Below are 20903 nucleotides of genomic sequence, written 5' to 3' on the forward strand. Positions count from 1 at the left end.
CAAGAGAAACGATATTTTTTACATTAAAGAGGGCACACTACACATAGTATTCTATGACTACAATTAACATGTCTACAGTGTATTTCATGTAATCATTCCCCTGTTGATGATCAATTTAGCTAGCCTCATTCTTCCTTGCAATAAAACAATCTTCATATATCGATTACATGCATTGTGACTGTTTCCAAATATTTTTATAAGGTAAATTCCTAGAAGTGAGATCGCTGGGTGCATTTAAAATTTGGATAAATGTGGTAAGATCGACAAACATTTCAAAATAAATGGATGCCAACCTACGTTTGTCAAATACAAGATTCGTAAGACTGTCAGTTTGGAGGTCCTGGCAGAGCGTGGTTGGTCCGCGGTAGCTGTCGAATGGGTCCTGGAGACTGACGCTCAGGGGTCACGTGGGCGGCCTCGCCCCGCCTCGGGAAGCTCAGCTCCGCGGCCTTGCCCTGGGTCACTCAGTAGCACCTCGCGGGGTCGCAGCAGGTCGCTCTCTCAAAGGTGGAGCGAGAGACTTGAAGGTAAATTCGGCTCTTGCTGCGGGGTTGGGCGACAGAGCGCAGGGCGGGGCTCGGGAGGGCCGCTGCTTCCGGCAGGGTGGAGGCTCTGGGCTCAGACTTCCGGCGAAGGCAGGGGCTTCCTAGAGCTGGCGAGATTTGCTGTCATGTGGCCTCTATCCCTGGGCTTTCTGAGCAGTGCGACCCTCCCCAGCCTCGGTGCCAAGTTGGTTAACCGTTAACCCCTGGGTCACGCTTCTGCCCAGTCACAGCGAGACCCAACGACTTCGTCCACCTTAGAGTCTGTGCCGCACCCTGAACCTGCCGCCTCCGTTTAGCAGGCAGGGCATTTTAAACCAGCTGTCCCAGCCTTTGTGCGCTCTAAGGCGTGAGAACTGCTGCAGGGTCTATCCCTGCGTCCCGGCCGTCCTGGCTGTCTTCATCTGGAGTATGCAGACAGAAGAGTCCACACCTGGACAGCCCCGCTCAGGCTGGCACTGGTTATTGAGCACCGCTCCATCTAACTACTGCAGACCTACTTAACTGAAATGTTAAACAGCTTGAAGTCCTGTGCCCATTAACTGTCAGAGCTGGGCCTTAGTGATGGCAGCTAACATGACAGGCACATTTCCAACTTTCAGGCCGTGCTCTAACTTGAGTGAACCTTTAATTCTTCACTAGAGCCATAAGTGGCAGGCCTTACTTACTGCAGCACAGTGACATAAAGACATTTGCCTGAAATCACGCAGAGGCAGGATTCCAACCCAGGTGAGTTCACCTGCTGATCTTGTCTCTAATATCCCAGATAATAGCAGCAGATTCCAGAACTGCTACGTGACTTTATTAAATTATTGGCGAAAATATTCCATTTTAAACATTTGTTGATACAACTCTTGCACAATAGCGTTCCTAAATTTAAAAAACTTTAGATTCTTCATCTTTGGTGACATATATGGTGAGACAGAGAGAGAGAGAGATCTTTACTTTGCTAAAGGGTTTGGTACCTATAAGATAGTTTACTTGCAGGCCACGTGTTTTTATGAGTCCACGGATACTACTTAGATAAAATATTAAGATTTATACTTCAGTGTTCACAAATTTAGACTCATAAGATCTGGGTTTGAATCTTAACTGCTACTTTCTGAGTTTGGGTAAGCTTTTGTTAAAAAGGGCTCTTTACCCTTAGTTGCCTCATCTGGAAAATAGATATAAAACTGCCTGGAGATTTTGTGTAGATTAATGAACTCCTATATGTAAAGAGTCCAAGCATTGGTACTTACTGAAAGGTAACTTGTTTTACCCATTATTCTGCCATCCAAAGAGACGGTACAAAGCTACTATCTATGGCATTTCTCTTCTCTGAACCTAAAAGCAAGGGTGACACCCTGGAGCTATGTGTTCTGAAAATATGTAGACCAAGCCCTAGGCTTAGTAAAAGCACTTGTCAGTGCTCAAGAGGAGTTAATGAGCAAGTTCCTTTAATTTCATGTATCTTCTGTCTCCAATGTCTTAAAGATAACTTAGTTTTTTGTTTTTTCCCAATTCAACTTGAATGGACTCCCTATCTTGGAAAGATATCTAATAGCTACTGAGGATCCATTTAGCTAATTTGTAGTTTTATGTGGTGTTGTTAACACTTTTGGAACCTAATTTTAGAGATGAGCCAAAAAAATATTTCTTGAAGAGTGAACTGTGGAACAAAATGGCTAAAATTTTCAGAATTTTTTTTCTTCTCATAGCCTGCAAACTGGATGAACTGTTTAATATTTCACTTTCTTTTTATTCAGTTAAGATTCTACTATCTTAACGTTGATTCAAATTAGAGGAAATGTGTGGGAGCATATGAATAGTGCATCAAAGTAACAGTAATTAAGGTGAACACATTGACTCTTGTTCTCTGAGTGGACCAGCCTTGATATTCACAATATTAAGAATAACATGGGTGTTAATTATAAATAATCACCAGATATCATAAATAAATAAAACTATGATGCATAGAGGGAAGAGTTATTTGAAGGATGAGATAATACTTTTCTACGCAAGATGAGAGACTGTAAACATAGTTCTCGGAAACCTTTATCATTAGCCCCAGCTTTTACTGCTCATTTCTTATCAGACCCTGGAAAATTCACTACAGTTTTCCTTGGTTGAGGGCAAACCCTGCAAAGACTGCAGGTTCTAAGAGACTGAAACTTGAAGGGGGATTTTATTTGGTTCTTTTATTTGGGAGTTGGAGAAATCTCATTTCACTTTAGATGCTACTCCACATCGCATGTATTTTTTTACTTGCTTGATACTAATATTTCTTTTCTCATTTTTTGCCTGGAAAAAGAAAAGAATAGAGAACTATTTATTTATTTCCTCCACTAATGACAAGTTTTGAAATAAGCTGAATGTACACAGGTACATTCTCTGAGGATAGAAAGTGCTATTTTATTTCTTTTTCTTGGATTTTGGATCATTTGGATAATAGTTATAAGGTAGGATACAACTTAAATATTGAAGAACAATAATTTTAAACATAAAACTAAACAATACTTTGAGACATTTAAGAAGTTTTGTGTTAACTATCCCCTTTTCTTTATAAATTTTATTCTATATATATGTATCCATGAATATTGTTTGGTTTTTCCTGTTTTTACACTTGATAAAAATAGAAGCATACTCTAAAAATCTTTTAATTTTTCATTTAAAGTTACATTTTTCAAATTAATCCTATTTAATATAGCTATACTACTGCTACATTCCATTGAATGACTGTAAAAATTATCCTTTTCACAGTTGATGAATTTTGAGTTGTTTCCTGTCTAATTTGTTATTATAACCTTTCCCGTGCATGTCTCCTGGTGTACCTGTGAATGTTTCTCTGTAATATACTGCAAATGGGATTATTGGGTCATCAATATTCTCAACATTACTAGGTAATGCCAAACTGTGGGTTGCACTAATTGATGTCATCACTATCAGTTGCTTCATATCCTTGCCAATACTTGGTATATTTTTTGCCAGTCTGTTTGATAGAAAGTAGTATCCCATATGTGACTTAGCTTTACATTTCTTTTACATTTTCCTACTAATGATATGGAGCATCTTTACCTGTGATTAGTGGCCTTTCAGATTTCCTTATCTGTGAAATGTTTGTTCATGTCTTTTACCCATTTTTCTATGATTATTCGGAATTTTATTTCTGGTTGATAAGCGTTCATATATTATGAATCTTAATCCTTTGTCAGTTAAATGTGTTACAAATTCCGTATTTATTTCTTTTGGTTCAGCCTGTTTCCCCTTTTTGAGTTCATCTTTCCATTCCCATTTTTCTTATCATTATTGCCCTTCTGTCTGTTCTGTCACAAAATGTGATAAAGGGCTGGCTGCATGTCCAACACTGTGGAGGTAATTACTACCACCAGAACAATTTGTGTACTTTTGGGTAGCTTCCAGACTGTTTAGAGATGTAGTATGCAGACTCCTGTCAGCTGTGGCTAACCCAGAACATCATGACTTTTTTTTTTAAAAGCACTGTAGTTTTTGCTGTTATTATTGTGAAATGATTTTTCAAAAATAGCTTACGTGTTTTTCCTACCCTTTTAAAAAGTAACTAGGTTAGTTGGAGCAAAGGTTAATAATACTAACTACAAAGTACAAATTGGCATCTCTATAATTTCCTAATTTGTGTAATGCTTTCCTCTATACTTTGAATTCAAAGCTCCTGCTTCTACACACACACACACACACACACACACACACACACACACAACCCCCTTTATCCTACACTTCAGTTTTGGAGTTCAGGCGTGTATAATATGTAATATCTATTCAATATCTCACTTATGGCTCAGAACTAACCTTCTCAAAATGGTAGTCTATAAATTCCTTTTTCTAATGCTCATTTCTAACATTCACAAGGAGATTTTACTTCTTAATAATTTCTGTTATGAACTTATTTTTTAAATGGGCCATCCTCTCATTTGAAAGTTGCTAAGAAAGTAAATTCTGAAAGTTCTCATCAGAAGAAAAAATTCTATAACTATGTATATTGATGGATGTCATCTAGACTTATTGTAGTAATCATTTTACAATATGTACAAGTATCACATTATTATGTTGTACACATTAAACACATTAAATAGACACAAACATGTCTATTATACTTATTTTTAAAAATAGCTAAATGAGCCAATGTTCTTTTCCTACTAACATTTTCAAACTTCCAGCCATATAGGATTAACTAAATATTTAGAGAAATCACCAGAAGGCCTGAAGATTATGTTCTTAGAGTATACAGAAGGTCTCTTTGAAAGGGTTGCTTTCAAAGAAATAGGCTGAATATCTGTGCTGAGAAAAAATATTTTTAGAATACCTTCAAATTCTCTACTAAATCTTTGTTTAGAAATGAGTTTGAACAATATATTGCTATAGATTAACTGAAGAGAAGTCCTCTTTGAGTGCCCAAATGAGAAACAATAATGACCATTTCTGATTTAAGAAAGTTCAAGGTGCCCATTCACACCTATCCCCTTCTGCCAGAATAGTCGTCTAGTTATCTGTAAGAGCTGGCGGTCCCTGACAGATAAAACCAAGTGAGACAACCCAATGATTACACTTCCAGGAATTTATCTGGAGAAACCCAAAACACTAATTTGAAGACTATATGCACCCCCATGTTTATTGCATCATTATTTGCAATAGCCAGGCTATGAAAGCAATCTGAGTGCCCATCAATAATCTAGTGGATTAAAAAGATGTGCTTCATATATACAATGGAATATTACTCAACCATAAAAAAGAATGAAACCTTACCATTTACAATAGCATGGATGGACCTAGAGGTTATTATGTTCAATGAATAAGTCAGTCAGAGAAAGACAAATACCATATGATTTCACTTATATGTGGAATCTAAAGAACAAAATAAATGATAAAAACAAAATTGAAACAGACTCATAGATACACAGAACTAGAAGTTGCCAGAAGGGAGGGGGTTTGGGACACTAGGTGAAGGAGGTGAAGGGACTAAAAAGCACAAACTGGTAGCTACAAAATAGACACAGGGAAGTAAGTAAAGCATAGGAAATATTGTCAATAATACTGTCATAATATGTATGGTACCAGTTGGAGTACTGGAAATATCGAGTAGAACACTATGTAAATCCTATGATTGTCTAAGCACTGAGCTATACACCTGAAACCAATAGATAATTTAAAAAAAGAAAAAAGAGAAAGAAAACCAAGTGAGCCATCTCAACCTAGAGGTCCAAGAGTATTCAGACTGTCAGAAAATCCCATCTTCAGCAGGATAATAACCAAATGTTTAACATTGAGTTTGATGGGGAATAAAAGGATAGTGAAACTTTAGCCTGTGTCTTAGAAGTTCTGAAATATCCATCTTACACATTAGAATGAACCTAATACAAGTCCAGCCTCAATGTGAGGAGTTCTCCATAATTTTTGCAAGTTTTAAGAATCTCAAACTCAAAATCATGACTAAGTATAATCCAATATTTAGAAATGTTTTATTTTATATAGATACAAAAAAAAATGCTTCCATCAGTCTCAGAGATTTCAGACTTCTCATATGATACATCTCCAAGCTAAGTTATAGCCAAATTAGTGACGACCACTCACAGTTTTCTTTTTCTTTCTTTCTTTTTGGTTCAACCAGCATGGATCTTGGTGGCTCTGAGCAAGATCCTGAAATGAAGGAAAATTCTCCTGTCTATGTTGGCAGAGAAGATGACATTAAAAAGTCTGAAAGAAAGACAGCTGTTGTCCATGATAGAGAAGTGGTCATTTTCTACCACAAAGGAGAATATCATGCTATGGATATTCGCTGCTACCGTAAGATTTTAATTTTCATTTGTAAATTTTGAATTTGTTTACTAACAATAAAACAATCAAAATTTCAGGTTTTTTAGTGACTAGATGTAATATCCAATTCCTTTTCAGACTCAGGAGGACCTTTACATTTGGGAGACATAGAGGTATGCAAAATTAAATCTATTCTCAAAAAAACTCAGATGTTTCCTATCTATATTCTTATTTCATTCTGCATTCAAAAATAATTTACATTTGGGTTTGGACTATATTTTAATGCTTCAAGTACAAAGAAAACCATTTCACAGATAAATGTGAGAAATATGCATGTCTTCTGACTTAGCAATTACAGTCCAAGATATCTACCCTACACATACAATTACACAAATGTTTAATTATATCTATAGGAGAGGGTCATTGTAGCATTATTTATTGTAATAAAAATTGACAACAACCTAAATGTTTTAGCAATAGGAATAGGAAATGTTTAGCAATAATTGTTTAGCAATAGTTTAAATTATGAATAGTCAGGCTATGGAATACTGTGCAACCCTTAAATTAACGAGGCAGGTCTATATATGTTGGTGTGGAAGAATGTCCACAATATATTTTTTAGTGAAAAAAGCAAGTTGTAGAATAATAGTTCTAATGCAATCCCATTTTTTAAATAAAAAATAACATTCACTTTTTACTTTATACACTTCTGCATAGTTTAAATTTTTCCAATGAGTATATATTTTTATAATGTAATAAAAATATAAGTTTATATATTTTGAGAAAGAAACCACACTTTTGAAGACTTTACTGGAGGAATGAGAAAACTGTTTTGCTTCCTTGCATTCCCAAACTAGCTACCTTATTTCTTGTTCTTCTGCTTCATGAAACTGATACCTCTCTTTCTCTGACTTGTACAACCTTAAATTTATTATTCCCCTCGCTCTACCTTCCTGTCCTCCTATTTCCCCACTTACCCTCATGTTAAATGATATGTATATACATTATGAATATTTTGAGTTATGAAAATGTGAATGTTTGCTAACAGTTTTGAGGGGATACCATGTCAGTAATCCAGCACTTCTGGTGTAAAAAAAAAACAACAGAAGCACAAGCACCTGGTGATGATAAATTAGAAGAATTTCCTTCAGTTTAAGACCATGAGAGTTATAAGGACTTTTTACTTTAGTAATCTCTCTTGATTTACATCTAAAGCTTATCATTCTTCTAGCAGCTAGTGAAAACTCCTTTAGAAGCACCTGAAGTCATCGTCTCATTAATGTCAAGGAAGTGACGTTGACATCTCATAGATAACAGCACAGCTGCAGTAACATGGTATAGTTGCCTGAGCTAGTAACCCTTTGATCCAGCTCTAACACACTAGGTTTCTCGTCAACAGCAAAAGGGACTTGATGACTTCTAAGATTATATTCTGCCTTATGCTGAATAATTTTTAAATGGGAGTAAAAAAGAAAAGCTGGTTTGTTCTTTAACCTGCTTCTTCTTCTGCAATATATTCTGCCCTGAGTCTGAGGTTTACTGTGAACACTGAAAATGTCAGATTATTAAATCAATTATTTCCTTCCCTAGGATTTTGATGGACAACCGTGTATAGTTTGCCCCTGGCATAAATATAAAATTACTTTGGCAACAGGAGAAGGACTGTATCAGGCTATAAACCCTAAAGATCCATCAGCAAAACCCAAGTGGTGTTCTAAAGGAGTAAAGCAAAGGATTCATACAGTGACAGTGGACAATGGGAATATTTATGTGACTCTTTCTACTGAGCCTTTCAAGTGTGACTCTGATTTTTATGCCACTGGAAACTTCAAAGTAATTAAGAGTTCTTTCTGATAAAATTACATTGCAATGATAAATATGTATGTATTGAAAATAACCTTGTTTCAATACCAAAGACAGTGCATTACTTTTCTTTAAAAATTATATAAATCTGAGAAGCTCCAAAGCACATGTACTGAGTATGATGTAAGGATTATCATCAGGATCTATAGAATACATTTCATCCACTCTTCTGGATTGATTAGAACCTGAAGGTTATAGGTCTGGTATGTGCATTGTAAGAAGAATGAAAGTAATTTGCAGTAACTAAAATGAAGAAAAGGTATAAAATAAGATGTACTAAGAAAAATGGGTGGGGGGGGCAATCCTTATTTGACGTAGCAGATTTTGTCATGGAAAAATTTAATATATACAAAGTAAACAGAATAGTATAATAAACTCTCATCACACAACTTCAACAATTTCAGCATTCCTCCATTCTTGTTTTATTAATACCTTCACACATTCCCCACCCTCCTATTTGATTATTATTACTTTTAAAAGGTAAAATTTAAATACATTGAAATACTTAGATCTTAACTTCAGTCTTTCCAAATAACAGGGGAGGGCAAAAGTAAGTTTACAGTTGTGAGTATGTGAAACACAGAGTTTATTCCTGTATTATTTATTAATTATATTATTTTCCATACGAGCAACTGTAAACCTACTTTTGCCCACTCCTGTATATAACAGATTTTGTACACTTAAAATTGCCTCCAGAAATGGGATTAAGTTTACATGCCGAATTTAAAAATAAGAAACTTATCAATGTGCTGGACATCAGAACCAAGTAAACCTTGGCCAGGTTTCTCTCTGATCAAGACAAATGGTCTCAAAGCAAGAAGACGCACCCAGCTGCTGCCAAGCCACGGGGGAGCGGAAGTTTCCTACTCAGTGAGCCAAAGTACTTTGACTGCCTATATGGAATTTTCAAATAAAGGTTTTTTTTTAAAAAAAAAAATGTTTAGAGAACTTGGTGCATGTATGTACAAATAAGTGTTTTATGTAAATGTTATAGAGAGAAGAGACATAGGATATTTTTCCTCAGAGTCCTTCCTGCTGCAGTGGTGTTAAGTGGTTCACCCTGCTTTACTGTGCCAGTTACTTTTGGCCAGTGCTGTCCTGGTTGCCTGGTGCCCACACGGTGCTATAACACCCTGGGTGGGGGGCATCTAAAACTTGGCAGCACATAGAACATAAGAATAAGTAAAACCAGAAAGACCCAGAATAAGCAGAATATGAATTCAGACTGAGTAAAACTGTCATGTTTTGAACCTAGTCTCAAAGCTCAGTAATGTTCTTAGTGGCACAAGATTGAATTAAGGCTCCAAGCCTGACACTTTCCCTTGGTGATTATAAAATTAGAAGTGAAAAAAATAACATTAAGGCTCTGCTTACAGAGCCCTTTCTACATATTATTAAATTTCTTTTTCTGTTTGAATATGGGCAGCTTCAGGTAATACAACACTTGCACTCATTTTTCAGACTATTACTAAAGAGTCAGGCTTGGGCTTTGAATAAATACTCTTCAAGGCAGTGGCTACTTACCAGGTACAGGAACTATGTGCCATCTCTGGAATGGGCACATTCAGCCTATTATATTAGGTACTAGTCCTCTAATGACCAGTCAGGTCTTAACATGTGGCCAGAATTTTAAAAGCATTGAAGAAACCAAAGAATCTCCTGCAGGCAAAACCATGGCTCTAGTTTGCAGGGCCAATTATAGAAGCATTTTCTCTCAGGATCCAGTGGCAACAGTAAGTAGTATGGACTTGATCTCTGATTTTAGATTTGTTACTCTAAATCTGGAAATGAAAAATGTCATGTCTTGTCCTGTCCTGTCCTATATACAGAAGTCTTCTCATCAGATTTGTAAATAATACTCTATTTTTATAAATTCATGACATCTATGAATTGCAAGTCCATCATACTTTACAGATGAGTTATAAAAGAAGTGATAATAGGCAAGCTCAAACTATGCAGACTGTAGGAAGAAAACAAATATCCTTTGAAAAATATCTCTAAAAAAGGTACGTAGCATTTTTATAGGGAGGGTTTTCCCCTCCCAGAAAAATAATTAGAAAGATACTTGAAACAAGTCTTTAATAAAAACATAAATGTATTATAAATATACCTATATTTAAACCACAGCATAAAGTCTACCCACTAAAAGATATATTTTCTTGTTCATTAAAAAATATCAGATAGTGAAACATATATTCATTTTATTTTCTCTACCATATAAATACTTGATATGACATTTTATTAGTTCCTCCATACCCTTTTAAAAAGCAACTTAACAGTCAGTATATGAAAACTAGTTGCCTAGTTTTGTCAGATGAAATGTTATTAAATAGAGAACTCTTAAACTGTTCGGTGATATTTATGTTCAAATTTCCTACTCATTTATTTCAGCTGATTGGTCAAATATAGAATGTAAAACCTGGATCTTATTACTCAACTTATTAGCAGGAATATCTGAAATATTGTCTGGCGCCTCTGGTAATGACCTATAAGGTTTTGCTTTGATTTCACCTTCAGGAAAGACAGGTTCAGAAAGCACAGGCTCAGAAAAGGCTTTTCTAGGATTCTCGCTCTCCTCTCTGTTTTGCCTTATGGATTCTTCTTCTTGGAAAATTTTCTTTACCTTCTCCAGAACAGCGTTAACACAGACTGTCTAATGATGAAAAAAATTGAAAAGCAAAGTTTCTTTTTAAGCTACTAAATTTGCAAATAGAAAAGTCCAATAAAGTGTTTAATACAAAGTCATTAGTCTACATACTCTAATGGAGAAGTACTTCCTTTCAGGAACCCTTGGCACATGACAAACATTAAGAGATTGAATCCTTGTTCTGAATATACTACACCATAATCTAAAAAGGAAATTAAAACTTAGTGTAACTAAATAAAAGACATACTTTATATCTTTTTTCTCAATTCATTAGATGTTTTATATTTTTAGTCTCTGATTTAATTAAATGAAATATTTTCTTTATTCTCCTGATTTAACTCAATGACATCTTCTGTGAGGTGAAATTTGTCTCCAACATGTTAATACCTCACAGTAGGTATTTTATTTTTGCTTTTTCCCACTTGGACTTTGCTTATGCCCGTGTGTACAACTGGAAGGGCATAAACATTTTGGTAAGAATTTAGTAAGCTAGTAGATCAATGATTTCTAAAGAAACACGTGATCCATTTTCCTTCAAAAAATGCCATTTAGTACTTTAAGAAAGTGTCAAAACATGTATAGGAAATTAATTTCAAAAACTGAGAATCACTAAGAACTGCATCCATTAAACTTATGATACGAGTTTACTAAAGATGAAGACAACAACGATGCCAATTGTCTAAGGCAAGCAACAAGAATAATACAATCCAGGAAACATAAGAAGACCCAGTCTAGTTTATTTTACCAGGGATGCCTTAAGGTGATATAATTGGCTACAAACACTTGGAAGATTTTCAGAGAACAACAGAGAAAGGACTGGAGAAAGGACTGATTTCCTCCTGACCTCCTTGTCTCCTCCTTTCTTGCCTGCCTCCCACTCATAGAATGGGTAAAACATCAGATGCTTCTCTTAACCTTCCTGCAGTTAGTGTATGGCTATGTGGCCCTGTTCTGGCGAAAGAAACAAAATGTCTTCTGGAAAGGAGGTCAGGAAGGATTTGGGGGAAAGTTTTTCCTCCTTTGTAAAAAAAAAAGACTATTGCCTCTGCTTATCCCCTCCTTCCTTCTTTGGAAACTGATAGGGATGCGATGCCTGAGCAAACCCAAGGACTAAAAAGAACAAACAGGATAGCAGAAGAGAATGACAGAAAGGCCTTGGGTTCATGATGACACTGTAGACCCAGTGTACAAACCTGGGATCTCCAGCCTAACTCCAGACTTCTAATTAAGCGGGATATATAAATGTCTTTATTGATTAAGGCACAGGTATTTTTTGATACTTGCATCTGAGTATATGCAAACCTAGAGCTATAAAGCTTGAGGTGCATCACTTACAGCTGCAGATAGCTTCATGCATTTATCCCAAATATAATCATTTTTTTGTATGCCATGCTGTGAAAAAAGGCTGGGAAGCCCTATTACATTTGACACATTTCTTCTTCCCTCACTTACGAAATGTTAGATCTGAGTCCAATTTAACCCAGTTTTAGAAAATGAAGTGTCTTGATCAAGGTCAGTATTTGTCTGTCTTTGCTTTTAACTTATATTCTGTCATCTCCCCTATCAATTATTCCCTGCCTTTTTAGTCTCTCATTTTTTACTGTCTCCCCCTCTGCTATCGATAACATGTTCAAGTACCTTCCATCCTGAAACTTAAAGAATTAATTATCCCTGGGATCCTGTTTTCCTCTTAACTGCTACACACTGTCTTCTTGATCAAACAAGAATCTGCACTCATAGTTTCCATTTTATCACCTCCTCTTTATTCCAAAGTCTGCTTATTTCTGTCTTCCTTATCCCATCATATCACTGAGATAGTTCTCAAGATAGTTATGTCCAACACTTCTACTACTAGATCTAATGAAAACTTAAAATCTTCACTTTACTTCCTTTTCCCACTTGTTTTTAACCACTCTTAACTTCCTGAGTTTCTATTTCCTTGACACTTTCTCCTGATTTTCTTTTACTTTTCCGATTATTGCTTCTTTTTCTCCATGGATTTCTTCTTAGCTCATCTTAAATGTTGCTGTGCTTCACATTTCTGTCAACTTCTCCCTCTCTTCCTTTGGCATGGTTCCACTCTGAGTGATAACTTCCAACATATGTGTCATTTGCCTTCAAAATCATAGTTCCAGACCTGACCACTCCTAGGCCTTGCTTGTATGCATATATTACTGATTATCAGGTAACCAAAAATTGTTTTTATTGCCTACTTAGAAAATGTATAGCATGACAAATCACATGAAATGATTTCAAAACGCCTTTGTGAAATTAGAGTTTAATTTTGGCTATAGGCTCATCTTTATATTTCAACATGGGCATTTAATCTCACCCATTTTTTACAGTGTATTTGCATTCTAGTTCAGTGGACTGTCAATTTTGTAAGAAATTCACATTTAAGATATTGAGCACATCTCAAAAATTTAAAACGCTATCAAAATACTTATTTGACAAACTCAGTTTAAAAAAAACTGTATGTGTTTTTAAAAAATAAATTATTTTAATACTTTTTTTCAAGATGTCTTGATATTCTTGACCCCTTGCATTTCCCTTTAAATTTTAGAATAAACTAGTCAACTTACACACACTACTCAGATTAGAATTGGACTGCACTAAGATTATGGGAAAATTTATTCTTTATTATTGTATATTTCAATATGATCAAAAATAATAACAAATGTATAAGGCGTCTAACAGAAACCATAAAAATTATGAAGAGAAAATAATAAAGAAGACAAATAGAGGGATATACTATGTTCACAGATTAGAAGGACTTACTCTACCAGTTATTAAGACTTATTACAAAGTTTCTGCAAGTAATAGTGTTGAATTGGTACAAGAATAGACAGATAAACCAACTGTATAGAGCAGAGAGTATAAAAACAGATCTACATATATAAGGACACTTGATTTATGACAAAGGAAGTGTTCTTGGGAACAGAATGTTTTTTTCACCAATAAATTGAGTCGGTTCAATGGGATACCCATGGAGGAAAAAATTGACCCTTCCTTCATACCAATTCTAGATATATTATAAACCCAAAAGTGAAAGGTATAATAAAAAACTCCTAGAGTACATCATAGGGAAGAGTTGCATGTAACTGGATGTGGGTCAAAATTCCCTAATTAAGATATATAAAGCTCTTAACATAAAGGAAAAAAATTATGAACTGGATAACATTAAAATGGAGAACTTCTGTTTTAGAAGACATTGATAAAAGAGGAAAAGGCACATCATAGAATAAAATAAATATGCCCATATGTAACCCAAAGAGGACTTGTTACTAGAATACGGGGGGTGGCCAAAAGTAGGTTTACAGTTGTTCATATTGAAAATACAATAAATAGTATTATTTGTATTGTAATAAATAGTAATATAAGAATAAACTGTATTTTGCATACTCACAACTGTAAACCTACTTTTGCTCACCCCTGTGTATTTTATAAGTACAGATCAATAATAAAAGAAAGAACAACTCTCAACAGAAAAACAAGATACAATACTTTAACAGATATTCACAAAGAGGATATCCAGATGTCCAATTAATGTATAAAAAGGTACTAAGTCTCATTAATAGCCAAGGAAATACAAATTAAAATCACAATATGATAATACTATATACCCATAAGAATGGCTAAAATGGAAAATACTGATTATATCAAGTGTTGGTGATGATATAGAGAAACCGAGACTCTCATAATCTCCTGGGATGAATTAAAACCACTTTGAAAAACTGTTTGACAACCTCTACGAGAGATGAACATGTGCATGTTCTATGGTCCAGCAATTTCACCAAAACATATGTACAAGAATATTCATAGCAGCTTATTCAAAATAGCCAAAGCTATAAATAATCTAAATGTTCAACAGTAGAGTAGAAAAATAGTGATATGTTTATAAATCAATGGAACACTACACAGCAATGAAAATCAACAAACTACTGCTATAAGCATCAAATGAATGAATCTCATAATGATAGTGTTGAGCAAAAAAGGGCAAATACAAAAGACTATATAGTATATGATTCACTTATATGGAATTCAAATAAAACCACCTATTGTAAAACCACCTAGAAGTCAAAACAGTGGTTACTTTTTGAGGTTAGTGAGGTTAGTGAAGAGGTTAGTGATTATGAGAGAAAGAGGCTTCTAGAAAAATAATATTTTGTTTTTTGACCTGTGTGATATATATGTTAATAGGTTTTGTGGTAATTCATCAAGCTGTGTACTTTACTCTTTATATGTTATACTTTTTTAAAATGTAAAAGTAAGTATAAATGGCAATAGATTAAAAGAAATAATCCCTTATAATTTATAAAATCTTTTCAATTTTGTCATGCTTTATGAGAAACACTTTTGAAATTTATTCTTTAAATTTACAGCACTCATAATTCAAAATACAGTAATATTTGTTTGTCCCAAAATCACAGACTTAAATGATGGAATACTGAATTTTAGCCAACAATGGCACAATGGCTGAAACAAACGCAACTGTGGCTAAATGAAAGTAAAACCACAATATTTTGACCAGTAATTAATTTTGGTCAAAAGTAAGTAATTTTATTTTATAAAAACAAAATAATTTTAGTTATTTAAGCAAATTTTGTTTTAGTGAACTGAAGTAAATTTTTAATTTAAAATTATTTTGCTTTATGAATAGAATGTACAATATTACCTTTAACATTACATAAACTCAGTATATTTATTTCTAGATTCTAATAATTCTCTTAACTTACCAAATAAATTAATGCTGCATATGAAGCATATATTAGGCTAGTTAATGCAGTCTTTGCTGGAAAGGAAATGATATCAAACAAAGAACTCTTTCTGACCTGTAAAAACAGAAGAGAGTTTTCTTATTAAAACAGATATTTTCAATGTTACAGTGTTAACTTTTACAGTGTTACTGAAATATTATAATTTAAATTTTTTTCAAATAAAGTCATCTACTTTAGACCTATCCTGTTTTTTAACCCTCTAAAACCTATTTATTTTTCTCCTTTTATAAAAATATACATTCTTTTGCTCATCAAAATCTATGACATATCTATTTTAAGAACCTTGCATTTCCAAAATCTAAATTACTTTAACTTTTTTACATTTACCAAGTGCTCACCAGGGGGTGCTACTGTGCATGGGAGAAAAACAGTCTTTGTCTCCCTTGCCTGAGGAGATATATCAGAAAAAATATCACTATGAGCAATGTCCAAGATACTACTGCCTATGTTTTCTTCTAGGATTCTTATGGTTTGGGGTCTAAAATTTAAGTCTTTAATCCATTTTTAATTTATTCTTATGTGTGTGGTGTAATAAGGTGGTCTAGTTTCATTTTTCTGCAAATATCTGTTCAATTTTCCCAACGCCATTTATTGAATAAACTATCTTTAGTCCATTGTATGTGTTTGCTTCTTCTGTCAAATATTAAATAACTATAAAGATGTGGGTTTATTTCTGGGTTCTCTATTCTGTTCCATTGACCTATGTGTCTTTTTTGTGCCAGTACCATGCTGTTTTGATTACAATGGCCTTATAGTATAGTTTGATATTAGGTGGTGTGATTCCTCCAACTTTGTTCTTCCACAATATCACTGTTGCTATTGGGGGTCTTTTGTGATTCCATAAAAGAAAAACTAAACAAATAGGACTACATCAAACTAAAAAATTTTTGCACAGCAAAGGAAAACATCAGCAAAATAAAAAGACAGCCCTCAGAATAGGAGAAGATATTCACCGACACGTCTGATAAGAGGTTAATATTCAAAATTTATAAAGAACTTATAAAACTCAACACCAGAAAAACAAACAACCCTATTTAAAAATGGGCAAATGATCTGAATAGACACTTCTCCAAAAAGGACACACGAATGGCCCATAGACATATGAAATGATGCTCAATGTCATTAATCATCAGAGAAATGCAAATTAAAACCACAATGAGATATTACTGCATACCTTGTCAGAATGGCTATCATCAATAAGTCAACAAAAAGTGCTAGTAAGGATGTGGAGAAAAGGGAGCTTTTTTGCACTGTTGGTGGGAATGCAGACTGTACAGTCAGTCACTGCAGAGAGCAGTATGGAGATACATCAAAAAGTTAGAAATGGAACTGCCTCATGACTTAGCGATTCCACTCCTGGGAATTTATCCAAATAAACCAGAAAACACTAATTCCAAAGAACATAGGCACCCCTGTGTTCACTGCAGCATTATTTATAATCACCAAGATATGGAAGCAGCCCAAGTGTCCATCAGTAGATGAATGGATGAAACAACTATCTGGGGTGCCCAACCAGCAGCCCGCGGGCTGCCTGTGGCCCAGGATGGCTATGAATATGGCCCAACACAAAACTGTAAATTTACTTAAAACCTTTTTTCCGCTCATCAGTTTTCTTTAGTGTTCATGTATTTAATGGGTGGCCCAAGACAACTCTTCTTCCAGTGTGACCCAGAGATACCAAAAGGTTGGACACCCACACAATGGAATTCTAGTTGGTTATAAAAAAAAAGAAGAAAATTTTACCCTTTTTGACAGCATGTATGGACCTGGAGAATCTTATGTGAAGTGAAGCAAGTCAGAGAAAGATAAATACCATATGATTTCACTTGTGTGGAATCTAATGAACAAACTGAACTAATAAGCAAAATAGAGACAGGCTCATAGATAGAGAGCTATTGGGGGTTTGGCAGTGGAGGGATTCAGCAAAAATGAAAAAGGGCCCATGGACATGGACAAAAGTATGGTGACTGCAGGAAGGACGGGGTATAAGGGTATAAAGAGTAATGGAAATAAGCAACTAGGCAAATAAATAAATAATAAAAGAAGTCTTTATTCAACTTCATGTAATCATCCTTTACTAAATTATTCATTTCTTCAATTAAGCATTCAAAATACTGAGCTTTTCCTGGAGATTAATGCCCTGCTTGGAAATGTTAATCAGAGACTGCTTTATGCCAGCATTAACCTTAGGTGATCACTAAGCTTCAGGAAATGCTCTGTGCTCATAGCCAGCATGCTTTTTTGAAGTGTAAAAAAGGTTTACACCAATGATGACTTTGTCTCTCAAATGTTTCTAGCCTCGGGTAATAGCAGGTGTCCCTGCCTAAAACATAATAGTATACTATATTCAGTTTAAAGGAACCCTACCCTCATAGGCCACCTCCACCTCTTCTGCCTTGAGCAGGATATGAAATGAGGACATTAGGAAAACCATTCCCCTCCCAGTCAGCAGTGCCAGGGCAGTTAGCCATGTGCCTCTGAAGTACAGCCAAGCCACTCTGTGGCTTCAATAACTCCCAGAAGGTGCAGGCTATTGCAAATAAAATCATGCGATTGTATAGCAAAAATGCACACAATATTATAAAACATCAAAAACTGAAACAATGACAAAACAATTATGTAAATTACACCATTGTCTACTTGATGGTATATTGCCGCCTCTAAAAATGTGATTCCAATAGTTGCCTAGACACAGGGGTCTGGGAGAAGGTAAGAATGAATTATAAAAGGGAATGGGGAAACCTTTGGGGGTGATGAATATGTTCATTATCTTGACTGCAGCGATGGTTTTATGGGTGTACATACATCTCAAAACTCATCATATTGTATACTTTAAATATATGCAGTTTAATGTATATTAATGGTATCTCATTCAAACTATTAAAACGTGTACTTGGACTCTGGGGGTGGGGGGTCAGAGAATGTGTTTCCAAAGAACATGTATAACATTCTAATGAAGATGTATATGGCAATGTGTATAGGGTCCTGTTCTAAGTACTTGTTACTGTAGTAAACTCTGTTTTTGCTTACTGCTGCCACTACTGAATGGCAAATAAAATTGCCCATCACAATTTCACTACTTCTTTCTTAAGAGATTTATGGAATGCTGAAGCCAAGAATACTATCTAGCACAGTAGCTATGAGATGGCTATTGTTGGCAGCGGGGAGGGGGAGGTACTTATTCCCCACTTTTAAGGCCATACTAACTCCTAGATACAGGGACAGGTAGGGGTAGTTTTAGCCCCTTCTCTCCATAAGTCAGTCTGGAAAATTTCCCAGCATGCCTGTTTTCTGGAAAGTTTCCAAGAAATAAAGCAGCTGTTGCTGCTCCCCTCTTGTTAGAAGAAACAAAACGATAGCATGCCTTTGAATCCCACTGTTAGGCTACAAGGAGATGCTATATTAGTAGAGAACAGATGCAGAAAGTAGAAAGGAAAGCAGATACACTCCAGCAAGATGCCTTCTTGGCAGAGTAAAAGATTATGAGTCTGTGAATATACAAATGTAAACAGGTGGTCCATATTCAATAATTGGTAGTCCATATACAATAAAAGTGCTATCTGCATGCATAAGGACGTTACTATTTCTGCTTCACTGCATCTTTCTTTTTCAGATTTTTGTCCTTTACCTAAAAAAGTAATTAAAACTGATTAGTTTTGAAAATAAATTATGTATTTGATATATGTTATGCTTCTAAATGATGAATCTGTATGTTGCCTGAGGGTCACATTTTCACCATTTTAATGTTTTTAATAAATACTTGCCATTCCTGTGACAAGTCATCCCTGTAGAGAATGCATTTCCTCCAAAATTCATGTGGCTTCTGGCAAGTAGCCATTTTTCTCCTTTATGACTTACTTGAAATACATGTTTTTCATATTATAAGCTACACTCTTTCATCTTTGGCTTGCTATGAGCAGGAATAGTGTATGGTAAAAACAGATAAATAAACAGGAAAAATTGAGTAAATGGGAGATTTTATTCAAATTGTCTTGGCCTATTTCAAAAATTTTATCTCAACCTTGTTGTTATATTAACTTATGTTATATTATATGTTTTTTATTATATTATATTATATATAAAAATATATATTATATAATATATTATATTATATATAATCTATAATATATATTATATTATGTTATATTATATGTTATATGTTATATTATATGTTTTTTGCATATTTAAAAATAACTCATATCAATATCATGCCCATTTTTTTAAATTTGGTGATATTAATACATAAGATATATGGATATATCAACAGTAAACACACTTAAATCTTTAACTAAATTACTCCCACATAATTTTGATTGCCTCATTTCATAAAAGAACTGTGCTCATCTTTTTTCACTAATAATGAGGTAAATCACACAAAAAAAGCAATCTATAAGCAGTTTAGAAAATAAAGATCCACTTACAGATGATCTGCAGGTTACAGAATTACCAGCCTCCACTTAGTTTATGTTGTCCAAAACCACCTTGGTGAGAGATATCAGGGAGTAACAGGGGAACCTAACTCAGTGATTCACAAATAAGTGTTGCAAGAAGTATTGACCACTGTTAATAAGTCCAGAAGGAAGTGTTTCCTATAAGCATGGGAAAGCTACAAAGACCATGTCTTTGCTTAGCAACCCCATAACATTCATGAGCACAGGAAAGACTCCTAGAAGTCTGCAAACAGTAAAGGAAGTTATTTGACTTTGTATATCCCAGTATTAATGTCCTGTGGAACACTGGTCTTAAATAAGCTCTTAATCAGGTGGTTCTGTAAAAGTTCAATGTCCCAACCTCTTGGCCAAAATGAAGAATTATGTCTTCAAGATTCCAGTAGTTCTGCTCTCTAAAATTATCCTTTTTTCCCAGGTCTTGAATTATACCACCCAAGATAGTCTCATGGCAGGCTCACCCAAGGACCTACAGAAGTTCCTGATATTTGTGAGGTTTACACTATAAATCGCAACTAGGAGTGTACCTGGGAAGGTTGGGGATAAGGAGTAACCTTTACTTAGAGAAGCCTCTGACCTTCATCCTGAAAAAGGGACTACAAGTCACTGGGATCCATCTATGGCACAGGTATTTTAGAGGCTGAGCATTCTCTTCATTTTGCCTGCGCAAATTGGAAACAATTATCTCTAATGCCACTATAAGGAAGAATCTATTATAGGAAGTGCTCCCTGTCCTGTGGCCCTCCATTGGCCTGCCAAAGTCAACAACGATGTCTGGGAGCTGACGTGTCTTGGATGAAGTCAGCATTCAAGCTGATTATCTAGGTCACTGCAGCTCAGAGCAGCTGCAAGCTTC

General features: G+C 35.0%; 2 protein-coding genes across 3 annotated transcripts in view; one reads left to right on the forward strand and one right to left on the reverse strand.

Moving 5' to 3' along the window:
- The first annotated feature begins 432 nt into the window (after positions 1-432).
- Positions 433-8617, forward strand: RFESD (Rieske Fe-S domain containing). 2 transcript variants are annotated; one of them, XM_054578613.1, is made up of 4 exons: positions 433-527; positions 6166-6341; positions 6450-6484; positions 7902-8617. In XM_054578613.1, exons 2-4 carry the CDS (start codon positions 6167-6169, stop codon positions 8163-8165), a joined length of 474 nt encoding a protein of 157 aa, XP_054434588.1. In that variant the 5' UTR covers positions 433-527; position 6166; the 3' UTR covers positions 8166-8617. The 2 variants fall into 2 exon arrangements, with proteins under 2 accessions (XP_054434588.1, XP_054434589.1); XM_054578614.1 differs by lacking the exon at positions 433-527 and adding an exon at positions 807-1271.
- A 1931-nt stretch (positions 8618-10548) lies between these two features.
- Positions 10549-20903, reverse strand: part of SPATA9 (spermatogenesis associated 9) — a 28382-nt gene continuing 18027 nt past the window's right edge. The window contains exons 4-5 of the mRNA XM_054578612.1: positions 15558-15653; positions 10549-10827 (exon numbers count right to left, since the gene is read on the reverse strand). Of these exons, the coding sequence (XP_054434587.1) occupies positions 10549-10827; positions 15558-15653 (375 nt within the window). The remainder of the gene's footprint in view (positions 10828-15557; positions 15654-20903) is intronic.

The sequence above is a fragment of the Pteronotus mesoamericanus genome, unplaced genomic scaffold (assembly GCF_021234165.1).
Source record: "Pteronotus mesoamericanus isolate MK-2021 breed Mesoamerican mustached bat unplaced genomic scaffold, CSHL_Meso_final contig_50, whole genome shotgun sequence".
Taxonomy (NCBI): domain Eukaryota; kingdom Metazoa; phylum Chordata; class Mammalia; order Chiroptera; family Mormoopidae; genus Pteronotus; species Pteronotus mesoamericanus.

Coding starts and splice junctions, on each gene's coding strand:
- RFESD (XM_054578613.1), top strand. CDS start 6,167: ATGGATCTTGGTGGCTCTGAGCAAGATCCTGAAATGAAGGAAAATTCT. Junction 6,342..6,449: donor TATGGATATTCGCTGCTACC/GTAAGATTTTAA, acceptor ATTCCTTTTCAG/ACTCAGGAGGACCTTTACAT. Junction 6,485..7,901: donor TACATTTGGGAGACATAGAG/GTATGCAAAATT, acceptor TTCCTTCCCTAG/GATTTTGATGGACAACCGTG.